This window comes from Candoia aspera, chromosome 1 (genome assembly GCF_035149785.1).
Source record: "Candoia aspera isolate rCanAsp1 chromosome 1, rCanAsp1.hap2, whole genome shotgun sequence".
NCBI classification, from domain to species: Eukaryota; Metazoa; Chordata; class Lepidosauria; order Squamata; family Boidae; genus Candoia; species Candoia aspera.
The window spans coordinates 182,348,012-182,360,523 of record NC_086153.1 but is presented as its reverse complement, the minus strand read 5'-3'; the positions used below and the strand labels follow the sequence as shown (position 1 = coordinate 182,360,523).

General features: G+C 41.1%; 2 protein-coding genes across 4 annotated transcripts in view; one reads left to right on the top strand and one right to left on the bottom strand.

The window, feature by feature from the left end:
• Positions 1–10,273, top strand: part of GLS (glutaminase) — a 76,304-nt gene extending 66,031 nt beyond the window's left edge. For all 3 annotated transcript variants that reach the window (XM_063318056.1, XM_063318061.1, XM_063318060.1), the window contains 4 exons: positions 2,985–3,046; positions 4,969–5,045; positions 5,121–5,184; positions 8,348–10,273. In XM_063318056.1, the coding sequence (XP_063174126.1) occupies positions 2,985–3,046; positions 4,969–5,045; positions 5,121–5,184; positions 8,348–8,504 (360 nt within the window). In that variant the 3' untranslated portion in view covers positions 8,505–10,273. The remainder of the gene's footprint in view (positions 1–2,984; positions 3,047–4,968; positions 5,046–5,120; positions 5,185–8,347) is intronic.
• Positions 10,274–10,315: 42 nt separating this feature from the next.
• Positions 10,316–12,512, bottom strand: part of STAT1 (signal transducer and activator of transcription 1) — a 34,897-nt gene continuing 32,700 nt past the window's right edge. Inside the window, exons 23-24 of the mRNA XM_063318062.1 lie at positions 12,359–12,455; positions 10,316–11,963 (exon numbers count right to left, since the gene is read on the bottom strand). Coding sequence (XP_063174132.1) covers positions 11,940–11,963; positions 12,359–12,455 — 121 coding nt within the window. The 3' untranslated portion in view covers positions 10,316–11,939. The remainder of the gene's footprint in view (positions 11,964–12,358; positions 12,456–12,512) is intronic.

Sequence of the window (12,512 nt, the reverse complement as noted above, 5' to 3'; positions counted from 1 at the left end):
TCTGGTTTCTACATTTAATCTGAAATCTAAAGGACTGGAACATTTTCTCAGAGCCAAGAAAGGAATTGGCAAGAAAGCAAAGCAATGATTAAACTGCTGAGACCTCAGATATTAAATTCTTAGAAAATTAATTCAGTAAATTTACAGCCTTTCCCAATTGCTTTTATTATTTTAAAAATTTCTAAGTTGGAAATCCAGTCATGGCTGTCACACATTTTATCTGTTATTGACTGGCAACCTTTTAATTGTGTTACCGCTATTGGATTACCAGTATTTGGCATCTACACATTATTTTGACGTCAGTTGTGTTCTTTGGGGTGAGCCTGCTTCTACGTTTTGGCACCTATAATCTTTTTTATTAATTCCTAGGAGGGACTGACTTTCCATAAAACAAAGTAATGCTCTTGATCCTGATGAGAAGGGAATGTGTAGCCTGTTCATACAATTCCACTGCAAATAGCATCCAAATAGGTCCTCCACCACTTTATTACATCCATTAATTTTTCAAAAAATTCTGTACAGTAATTATTTCATAATGGTATTAAGAGGAGATACTTTGAAAATGCAAGAAAATAAACTAATGCTAGCTGATCATTGGTTTTGTATATTGTGCTTTGATAACTCAGTCTGTCTCAATTTCTTGTTTAACGTGTTACTTTCCATATCTTTTTGTACCCCTCCTTTTTCTGTTATTCCCTTGCAAATTTAAGTACCCTGCCAGTCAATTGTTTTGGTTGTTCTGCGCACGTACAGATTTTAATTTTGATAGATAAATGCATTTCCGAGTACAATTTCAGTTGAACTAATTAACATTAATTCTGGGACCAAATTTAATCCAGATTTGTCAAATAATAATATTCAACACCTGCCTCCTTTTATAGCTTACTGCACTTTTAGTATTGTTGGTTGGTTTTAATTTCTTCATTATGGGCTTGTTCAACTAGACATTAAATTACACTATTATCTTGATTTATAAATGCCTTTGATGAGATGTTTCCAGTAAGATTCCTGTTTCATAGGAATCGCAGTTTTCATAATTTCTGTTCTCTGAGCTACATAAGCAAAGAAGCTACTAAGTTGCTATTCCAGAAGGTTAGAAAAGGTTGAATTACTGGGCCAAGATTGTTTTAATTAACTTGATTTCTGGGAACACTAAACCTTTGTGAATGTATTGTTATCTCATATTCCTCTACCAATTTCTCATAGACTTTGGGTATCTAAGGAAAAAAGGTCAAGGATTGTTCTCTCTCTTATCTGTGCATGCAAGTAAATAAGCCATATTTTGAATCATGCTTACAAAAAGATCTTATTTTGGTTGTGACAGTATAGTAGTTCCCCACATCCTTGGATCTCATTCAGTTTATGAGACATAAGACAAAGAGCTGAGCTGTTTAGGAGCTACAAATTCTTTATGACAGGAGCTGAATCCAGGCCACACCAATTGACAATTCGACAGCAATACAAGTAGCATTTTGTAGAAATGCCAGCGAAGACGCCAGCCCCAAAGCCAATGTGTTAGAAGAAAGTTTGGGACACAATTCCTCCCAGCCTCCCTTGATTCCACATTGGTGGGGAGAAAGGCAACTGGATGTTGTTTATTCTGCATGGTCACAATTTACATGGAAGCCACTGAAGTTTCTTTGACAAGTAGACTCTATCCAGATATAGAAAAATGAAGGTGAGATGACATCAAACATGAGGTGGTTGGACTTTTACGTTCTCAAGCTCCTCCACTCAGTCTAGATGGCTTCATGTCTTTCTGTATATTTGTCTGTGCAATGAGAAGCAGAGCGTGATCTGGCATTAAGGATAGGGCTTCATGGAAGGGAAGGAGATCTATCTGGCTCTGCATGCTGCATGCAGCTCACAGCCAAAGCGTTCCTCCAAAGAATAAATGAAAATTGGGGCCTCGCTCTAAGAACCGGATATTTCTGACTTCTCACAGTTCCGCAAGACTGTTTTTCCAACCTTGATACTGCGTAGGTCTTTTAAAGCTCTCAGCTAGAGCAAAGGTCTCAGCTGATTTTTACAACCTCACACAAACTCTCAGACAAGTTAATGAACTCTCACAAGATCATTTAAAGATTTTTGGTGATTCTGCATGTGATTTTCTCCTTTTAATGCCCAGACCATTGATGGAGGTTATCTAGGCATGGGAACAGCTGCTGATACCTGCAATTGCAAGCAGGGGTGGGGTGGGAGGGGTTCTGCTTGCATAAATTATCTCATTTTCTCTAAGTAAAAATATTGTCATAATTTAGACTTCAAAATGGTTTGGAAGCACAAAATGGCCAAAGTTAAGTAGATCAGTTCTCATTATATCAAAATCTCTGGACCTAACGCTTATATCCTACACTGGAAACAATTTTTCATTGTGCTTGAAGAGTGAATCATCTCTTGGTTTTGGTTTCATATTTATGGAAGAGAACAGATGAACAAAGGGTGGTTACTTTGTGTAATTCTACAGTGATACCTCTGCACCTGAAATGCTCTGGACCTAATCAGATGGAATCATGGCAGAGGTCTAGTATATGTATCATATATGGATATGCAGAGAGCTAGTTCGAGTTGTATCACTCTACTTTTTAAGTGAAATTTGGGGACGGCACAGCTCAGTGGCTTTGAAGCTGCCCAGTCTTTCTGAAGTAGTAGAATATGTATAGCCCTAAGGCCCTAAATTGGCCCTTAGGCCCAATCAGATTGACAGAATGGTTTCGGGTATTTCTCACAATGGTTATACCATACCTCCTTTCATGTCACCCCAAAAAGGCTGCCCCAAACACCTGCCCCAATACCAGAGGTCTCCAAAACAAAAGCAATGGCAGCAAAATGACACAACCTTGATGTGTTAGTAAGTACTTAAGTCGCAAACTTTTTGGGATGACATTATCACTCAAACATTTGCCCCCTGCCCCTGGACACCTATGCCAATAACTTTGTAAACAATTTTTCTTTTTTCTTCTCTTCTCTCTCTTTCCTTTCAGGTGAAATCTGTAATAAATCTTTTGTTTGCTGCATATACAGGAGATGTGTCTGCACTAAGAAGGTAAAATCAGTCTTAGAAGGAAATGTTTGCTTGGGGAGGCTACACTTAAGTAAAATGTGTCTGCTGTAATTCTGTGTATCTGTATCAGGCATTCTCAATTCATACATGCATGTGCACATGTCAAAATGAACATGGAATCAGGGGGGCCTTTTTCCAGAATTAAAGCAACCCCCCCCCCCAGCACACACAATATTCTGATTCACTGAACTGGAGAATCCTTTCTTCACATGGAGACAACTGACTCAAGCATTTGGCCAGAGCGAACAGGACAAACTTTATCCCAGAGCTCTTGCAGAAGATAGCAGTGATTTCTTAACATGCCCCCCTGCAACTTTCCTCCACTATTTGTGAAAAGCGAAAGACTGCCCAACTCAAGCTTGACTTCTGCTAACAGCAGACATGCATACAGACAGACACACACAAGATGATTTTCTTGGCAGCAATACAGAAGTTTTTGCCTTATGGGGCATTTTAATTTCATTCCCAATCTACTACCCTCCTGGAATTGCCTAGTCCTCTCCTATTCAAGCACTGTCTGTATTTGATCTGCTTTGCTCTGGGGGAATCCTGCCAGCCTTGTGAAGTACTCTAGACAGGAAGCACAACCAGATGGACTAATTCTACTTTATTGTAAGGTTACATTAACAGAATCTTGCAAGTCTCAAAGTACATCTCTCCCCCCTCCTCACTTTTGAAAGGTGAAAGGTCCCCTGTGCAAGCACCAAGTCATGTCTGACCCTTTGGGGGGACGCCACTTTCGCGACGTTCTCTTGGCAGACTATAGAGCGGGGTGGTTTGCCATTGCCTTCCCCAGCCGTCACCTTCTCCAGCAAGCTGGTACTCATTTTACCAACCTTGGAAGGATGGAAGGCTGAGTCGACCTGAGCCGGCTACCTGAGAATCCAGCTTCTGCTGGGATTGAACTCGGGTCATGGGGAGAGTTTCTGTTGAATACTGCCGCTTACCACTCTGTGCCACACAAGGCTCTCCTCACCTTTACAGCCCAAGAAACTAGGGAGAGGCCCTTCAGAGAGTTTGCCCCACCCCCATTCCTTCTGCAGGCTCAGCTGCCTCTTATATGACCATTCCCTGGCTGTGGCTCTTCCCCCAGTCTCCCAAGGTCATTTCCACATACTATTATAAATCCACCAAGATAGTCTAGATGCTGCCACCTGCTGTCCACAGACTGCTTGTAACTGGTGGGGGAATTGGTATTGGCCAAATAAGGCAGGAGAAGGGTCTTCGGAAAGAACAAAGCCTGGCTTGGAGGGCTATGTATCAAGTGAGCTTGAAGCTGGGGGTGTGAAGTGGGACATTTGAAGAGCAGAGCAGTGAGGTCAGAGGAAAATCCAAGGAAATAGAAGGCGGTAAAAATGATGTGGCCGTACTGGCTGTATTTCAGCACCTTAGTTGATCAGGCTGCCACTGGGAAAAAAAGTGTGAGAGAAATACACTGAACAGCTAAAATGGCTGCTGCGTTGCGTGATGCAGTTCTTCAATTTCCCTCTACCCCAATTTAAGCATAGGGCTCAAGAATTAGCAATTCCTCATTCTAATTCTTGAGTCCTACACATAAGAGTGAAGAAGTGAAGAAGTTCTCCAGTTTTAATCAGGAGTGAACAATAGTCCAAATATCAGTGGCCGAGGACTATGCTACAGTGCAATTCCCATCATGGAGCCAGTAGCCACCAGTGTAAACAGAGACTTCTCCCTTGGCACCCTCTGGGCTCCATGCCCACCTGACATTTTGGTTTGGTGGCTGTCAATGCCACCATGGCAGTCATTTTCCTAATGGGCAAGTACCCCATCCCATGACAACCAGCCTTCAAAATTCCTGATGTGCTCACTGGGCCAAATGTTTAGGGACAGCTGATAGTTTAATGCTATGTTATTTCTGATCAGATTCTTCTTCCATTTTTCAGATTTGCCTTGTCAGGCATGGATATGGAACAGAGAGACTATGATTCTCGGACCGCATTGCACGTAGCAGCTGCAGAAGGTTGGGGCCAAACTAGCTGTTATATTTGGGTCTGGGGAATGAGAGTCTATCCACTTATTTCTTTTTGTATTTTAGGTCACGTAGAGGTAGTTAAATTTTTGCTGGAAGCTTGCAAAGTGAATCCTTTCCCCAAAGACAGGTGAGCATCTGCATGAAAAGTACAGTAGAGAATTAACTGTGTTAAAAATGATGCCAGCACTGGCTTCACAAGCAGTATGCTCCAAGGACTTCATAGGCTGAAAACCTGATACTTTACATAGAGTGCGGTGAGACTTTTGCCCATTTAAGTTAGCTGTCTGTTAAGTCTTCCAGTGTTGGATCAAGATGTAGGAGTGGAATGAGCCTCAGGCTTATTTACAGAGCGAAATGTAGAGTCCTTTGGGTGGGGGGTGGCAAGGGATCAAAGCAACAGTATAATTGTGTGTGTGTATGCACACGCGTGCACCTTCAAGTCAGTGTTGACTCCTGGTGACTGACTGGACTAGTCCCTGCACTTTTCTTGGAAAGATTTTCAGAAGTGGTTTGCCATTGCCTGCTTCCTAGGGCTGAGAGAGAGAGGGACTGGCCCAAGGTCACTCAGCTAACAGTAGATCTTAAATAAACATGCTCCAGAATATTTTTGTCAGCATACATGACTCTTTAACACAGTTACCCCATTTTTATACAGTACAGGAGGCATGCCTAAACCGCCTGATTTCCCTGGATTTAAGTTCATCTCAGTGCAATACTATAAACCCTGTGTTGGAATGCCCTACAGTTAACATTCCTGAGATGAGTGTGTCTATTTACACCATTCTTGGTTTGCAAAAATTAATCATTAACTTTAATTTGAATTTCTCCTTTAGTTTTATGGCTTTTCAACATTACTACAGACAGAATAGTCTCTTCTAGACTCAATTCAGTTAGCAAATAGAGTTCAAAAAACGAACTTGGAGACTTTAGGATTGGGTCAGATACATTAAGACTTCTTTTGGAGATAGTACCCCACTTTGGAGAGAAAAAAAGTAGTCTGCAACGTGAATTGCGAAATGGGATTTTCAGGCCTGGTGCAGTTCACATCCTTTTTCCTCTTTCTCTATTTAGCCACCAACACAAGCTATTTCTCAAATGTCTGTTTCAAAACAGGTCATGATATTCCTAGAAAGGCAAGGTATTTTAAGATGCTACCATTTTAAACTTTTTTACCATTTACTATTAAAGAATATTCTTCCTTGCCACTATTGCCAAACAAATAATTCAAAATATGGAAATTGCCCTAGTGACCATGAGAAACACCGGCTACTTATGATAACAAGACTAGAATGCTTAAGAAAACCGGAGCATTAGGAAGCTGGTGAGGAAAGAAGATGCATCCCTTTGTGCTCAATGGTTTGGTCTAGCCCGCACTGCTCAGGCAATAGAAAGATAATGAAGGTGTTGGACTAAACTGCTCTTAGCTATATTTGGACTAACACAAAGATAAGACCCCAGCTATCTATCTGCTTTTCAAATATGCCACTATGGTTCTCATCTCAAAAAAAAAAAAAGGCATGGGGGGACACTCCAGCGACAGAAGAGTTTTGAAGATAGGCAGGATGGGGTGGGTGTTGGTGTAGCCTTTCTCCTACACTATGCTCTGTGAGAATGGGGAACTGAGATGTTGCAATTAGAGATAAAATGCCAGAATGGGGAAGGATAAACTCAGGGCTAGGCTGCTAATCGTTTGGAGTATCGCTGGGTGCCTTAGTTGGGAGAAGTCAATCAATTTGGGAGGGACTAGTAAGGAGCAAAGTGCTACCATTGCAAAGATAGGACGGAGGGAAAAATTGTAATGGCAGACTGACTGGCTGTAACCGAGAGCGCAATCTAATAATCTTCTTGGAGATCCTAAAACCCTGGAGATCTGGGTAGCAATTTCGTCAAAATGAAAGGAGGTACTCTTGATTGCAAGGACAGTGAATGCCAGCTCAGGTGTATTCCCGAAGTCCACAAGACTATAAGACTGTATACAAGACTGTAATTCTGGGCGACTTCAGTCTCCATGCTGTGCTGAAGCCAATCAGCCTAGGATGACAACCATTAAACTATCTCAAATAATATCTGGAGCCAGTTTGGTGTAGTGGTTAAGACACCAGGCTAGAAACCAGGAGACTGTGAGTTCTAGTCCTGCCTTAGGCATGAAAGCCAGCTGGGTGACCTTGGGCCAGTCTCTCTTTCAGCTCTTGGAAGCAGGCAAGAGCAAGCCACTTCTGAAAAACCTTACTAAGAAAACTGCAGGGACTAGTTGAGGCAGTCTCTAGGAGTCAACGACTCAAAGGGCCAAAATAGTAGTAGTAGTAACATCTGGCCTTGTCATCTGGCTGCAGTTAGTTTGCTTCATTGTCCAGGATAGGAAGATGGTGATCTAGACATAGAAAGACAGTATGGGTTGGGTAGCGAATCTATTAGAAACGTCTGCCCTCAAAATCAGAATGGAATAGTTTTCTTGGCTGCTCTGGGTCATTTCCAGCCACAGCCAATGATACTGTTGAAGCCCTGATAGATACCTGGGGTAGAGAAATGATCTGGGTAATCACTCCTGCTCACTGAGTCAAATAGTCCTTTGGTTTTCCAAGGAGGTCAGGGCAACGAAAAAACAGAACCAACTACTAGACAGTAAAAGAAGATTCAGAGGAATCTAGTCAAGTATCAGCCAAAACATAAGTAAAGCTTATGAAGACAGTGCAGCTGCCTGCAAAGTTGCATTTGCTAGAGCCTCAGATAAAACTGCTCCAGTTTGCTCCAACCTGGACTGCTTGGCAATAGCAGATCCTGTGGTATTACCTATGTTTGCTTGTCCTTCTATCACAGAAAAATACGACTTGAAATGCATTCATACAGCCTGAAGATGAGACAGGATATTTGGTAGCATGAAACAAATGTTTTACCCTTGACGTCTTGGCTAAGCTATCCAAGACTGGTCTGGCCAAGTGAGTACAGAGTACTGGAGGAACGAGCTGAACCATCTGGTTTTAAGATACCTATTGTAAAGAAGCCCATCAAAGTGCACAACTACCAGTCAGCCTCTAATATGTGAGGGGACAGGCTCAGCTAAGCTCTGAAACTCCGTCTTGGGAAGCCAGGTTGGCACCCTCTATGCCATCTTTACAGGAAGGAATTTTCTCCACAGGCAGCATTCATTTTAAAAGCTGCCCAGAGAGATGCAAATACATTAGAAGGGGAGGATGGATATCTTTGTATAAATGAATCAGGATGTTAGTTTAGAGTTTGTTAGAGATTGAGATGCCTCCAACATACCCACATCTTGTTAAATTTTCTTCCAGATGGAACAATACACCTATGGATGAAGCTTTGCACTTTGGACATCATGATGTATTCAAAATTCTTCAAGAATATCAAGTTCAATACACACCTCCAGACAATTCAAGCAATGGAAAGGAAAATCAAACTGTACAGAAAAACTTAGATGGCTTACTATAACACTCTTCTGCTTGAGCCCAAGAATCAAAGTTAATGATCTATTTAATTGTGGAAAATGGTTATGAAGAGTGTGTGTGTTTCTGTTGGATAGTGATGTATATTTTCCAGAATACAGCTTTGTTCCAATGTTACAGCAGCTTTGTTTGTTGCACACAGAAGACACTAGTTTCTTTTTCAGAAAAAACGAACTATTCATAATGTGAGCAATATTACCTTGTGCTACGTGCAAGTGATAGAAATTATTGTTCGCTATATGCACAATTGGGAGGGGGGGGGTTCTCCATGAAGCTTTACTCCATAGTCAGCTTTTCTGTCCTGCTTGCTGTGTATATATACACTCTTTTTAAAAAACTGTTTGCAAGTACCCCTGAGCCAACGTAGTTGTCGTCTTGCTAGATTTCAAGTCATTGCTGACGTGGATTGTCTGGCACCTCGGAACATAAAGCACTCAAATCTTTTCCCACAACACCTGCTTACAACATGTAATTTCTTCCATATGGACTGATGGATGCTGTTAGGGTTAACTTTTGTTCCGGGTGTTTTTATCAGGGAATCTCTTCCAAGCTTTATTTGACCAAACAACGTAGGGGAACGTAAGTAGAGAATACTGCACCTGTAGACTCTTCGTCCTCCCCCCCGCCCTCCCTCATTCACTGGTTGAAAGTTTTCCTCAAGATGGACCTATGGCAAAAGGCATGTTTTCCTTATGTGATCAAATTGCATTTGTTTTGGTCATAGGCTGTAATGTATACATGCCAAACTGGATGTTGCTCAGTAAAAAGTTGAAACTCACTTATGCTAAGACAATTTTTCAACTGGGAATTTACCTTTTAAGTAGAATACATCAGAAGATCAATGTTCATTCTCCAACTTTTTTTGTTTTTGCCCCTTTTGGCCTACCATTTCATCCACAACGCCACCCTCCTTTGCATTTGTCCTTTCAGTTAAAATGTTTGGCCATATTGACCCTGTAGGATTAACCCCTAGAAAGTTAATTTGCAGAGACCAAAAGGACTGCAGCTGACAAGTTTTTCTCTAGAACGGAACATCAGCCAACTCTCATATCCCAAATGCCTCATACAACTCCATAATTCGTACCCCGTGCAGCCCACACATAATAGGGTATTACTTAAAAAGTGCTATCGATATTGTGCAAATACAGGAAATGTTGCTCCAGACACAGAGCCCCATTTTAAAACGTTAGAATGTATGCCGACCACGCAACATTTCAGTACTTTGTATTTTATCATTATTTGCTTTAAAACCAAATGAAAATGCTGAAAAAATACCAACACATAAACTAATGGCCATATTACCCAACAGCTTCTTTTTCCCTTAGCCATTACACAGAAACTACTCGGCACCTACCAATCTCCTGCAACCGTAGTATGGCTTTTCCTCCTTGTAAGGGGAACTTTTATTTTGTAGTCTTTGTAGCTACTGGAGACAGCTTATTTATATGTGGATTTACATTACTCCTCAGTTCAGTTCTGCTGTTGCCTTTCATGGTTTCATTCCCCTAACAGCGCAGTTTTAAATTTTAAGTATTTTACTTAGTACATCTAAAAGTGAGCTTTATTTGTACCTTAGTATTACAGTCATCTTAGTCTACTATCTCATTTTTTGTGCGTTGTTTGTGTTAGAGTGGACTGGCATCCTTTTTAGCTTCAGGGCAGGATTATCAGTGACTTTACTGACCAGATGAGCAATTGTGACTGATCTGGCTTGACATTTGGCTTTATTATAAGGAATAAACCATGTTGAATGTATTCTTTGCTTGTCACCATTTTCCCATGACTTAAACTTGAGTGTAACCATTCTGAAGATTTATTTTCAGGATTACAAATCCAAATGCGTTGCATTTTGAAAATAACAGACAGGCCAATCAATCAATAAATAAATAAATAAATAAAATGGTAGTAAGCTTGGATTGTTCTTTTCACGTCCATTCTGCATTCTGGTGCACTTTCCACGGAAGCATATTGTGAGTGAATGCTTGCCCTTCATGGTGCCATTGCCCTAAAACTTAGTTGAGTCTACTCTTCTGTTCTTCATATACAAGGGGGCAATGTTTTTTTTTTTAAGAAGCATTTTGTAAATACGGAAGTGGGCAATGCGCACTGCAGTGCTGTAAGTGGGGACAGCATGAAAAATGTCCATAGAAGATTGCAATAAATGGACTTTACTAATCACTTACAATAGCCATGGTCATTACTGGCAACATGAGACAAAACACTCCCCATTCTGAAGCATTGTCAATTCCCTAGCATTCTGATGACACTTGTGGGAAGAACATTCCCCCCTCAGTAAGAAAGACATTATACATGGTTGAAAATTACACACCCAGTGGTGCTTACCCTGATTGCCTTTGCCAATTTCTGGAACAGCAGCAAGATAGGAAGGGGTTGTTGGGTGGGATGCCTAGGCTAGGAAAAATAGGTTAAGCATACCATCTGATAAGTTTGATAAATGGCTGAAATTATCTGAAGAAGCCAGAGAGGTCCAGTGACAAAGCAGCAAAGGACTTTGCTACAGGATTCAGGTTATCTCTAAGGGACAGATAATTGCTCTAATTAGACGTTGCGTTAAATTCTAATTTCTTTCGTGCATGTGAGAAACCTTATTTTCTTATCCCTATTCTCTGCACGTGTAGGACATTCTCTGTAATTTCAGACTAAGTTCAAGATTTATTTTATTTTTGTCTTTAATCATTTATTCGGAGCTGACAGATAGCTTGACAGCAGTCTTTCTCTCAAGATCACTACTGGACAAGGACCCTTCTATGATCTGCCAAGAGAACTGCATGTACTTTTGTAAACTGGGATTCATCACAGTATTTGAGTTATCTTAAAGAGGAAATGTAACTTAGATCAACCTCTCAAGCAGTAAAATCTATCTCCCAAAAAGGGGCGGGGGGGGGGGGCAGAAGGAGGTTGAAATCACTAGTCACAAGCTTTCACGTTACAAGACCAGGAAATTGCATTATAGAAATTATTTTTACCTTTTATTTGTCAGAAGGGCAATGTAGGTTGCGGGAACTTACTCATAGGGGAGGACCTCAGGAGAGGCAACCCCTGGAAGTTCAGTGGTGTGGCAGCAATAACCATCAAGCATCTACACTAAGGTGAAAAGATAATCCTAGACCTTCAGCTGAATCACTATACAACCTTATACATAAAGCTTGAAATAATACTCAACGTGGTAGTATGGAAAGAGTTACGTACAGTACTGCTAGATAAACAACTATTTTTAGTAGCAAGTAAGCATTTCCCAAGTTTCAAGCTGCTCTTTCAGTAAACCAGGGTACATAACACAGTAACCAAACACTACAAGATATAAAACCTCTTAAGGAACCAGGTGCTGAGGCTCCTATGGGTTCTAGATGCTGCAGGTAAGGACACACCAAGTCTTTATGTGAGCTGGCCTAGCCAGCGTTCATGGCGTATATTCTGTGCACATCTGTAAGAGAAAAAGCATGTATCAGCCACCAGGTTAAAAAGTCTCACAGCTGTATGTTTTATTGCAATGAGGTAGCAGCATCCAAAATAAGATCAAAGGGCTTTCAGGATGAGTGAGATTACAGTGCACTTAACATACAAGCAGGGTTGTAATGCTGACTTCAGGCAGAAGGCCCAAACTGGCAGGTAGAGATGGTTGAAACAGTGTGCCTGCAGGCTCAGTAACTGCCTTGTAGCAAGAAGGATGTTCTTGTATCATAAAGACTATACTATTTTTCAAGAATAGCTACAGTGCTTCTTAGGCATCTCCTTTTCTTGAAGATGACAAGCTTGCTTGTTACAAAAGCACTTGATACGTCGTTAGACCACAAAGCAACCCAATTGTTATTTACTCACCATAATTTCTGCAGGAGTTATCTCTTGCGATACTACATCAAATTCTTCTGGAGACATAGGCAAAAGGGTCTCAGGGCCAGGCAGTCTGGAAGGGTGGCTGCAGGATGGCAAAGGACAAAAACAAGAAGTTTCTAATGAATTGGGAACAGGATTA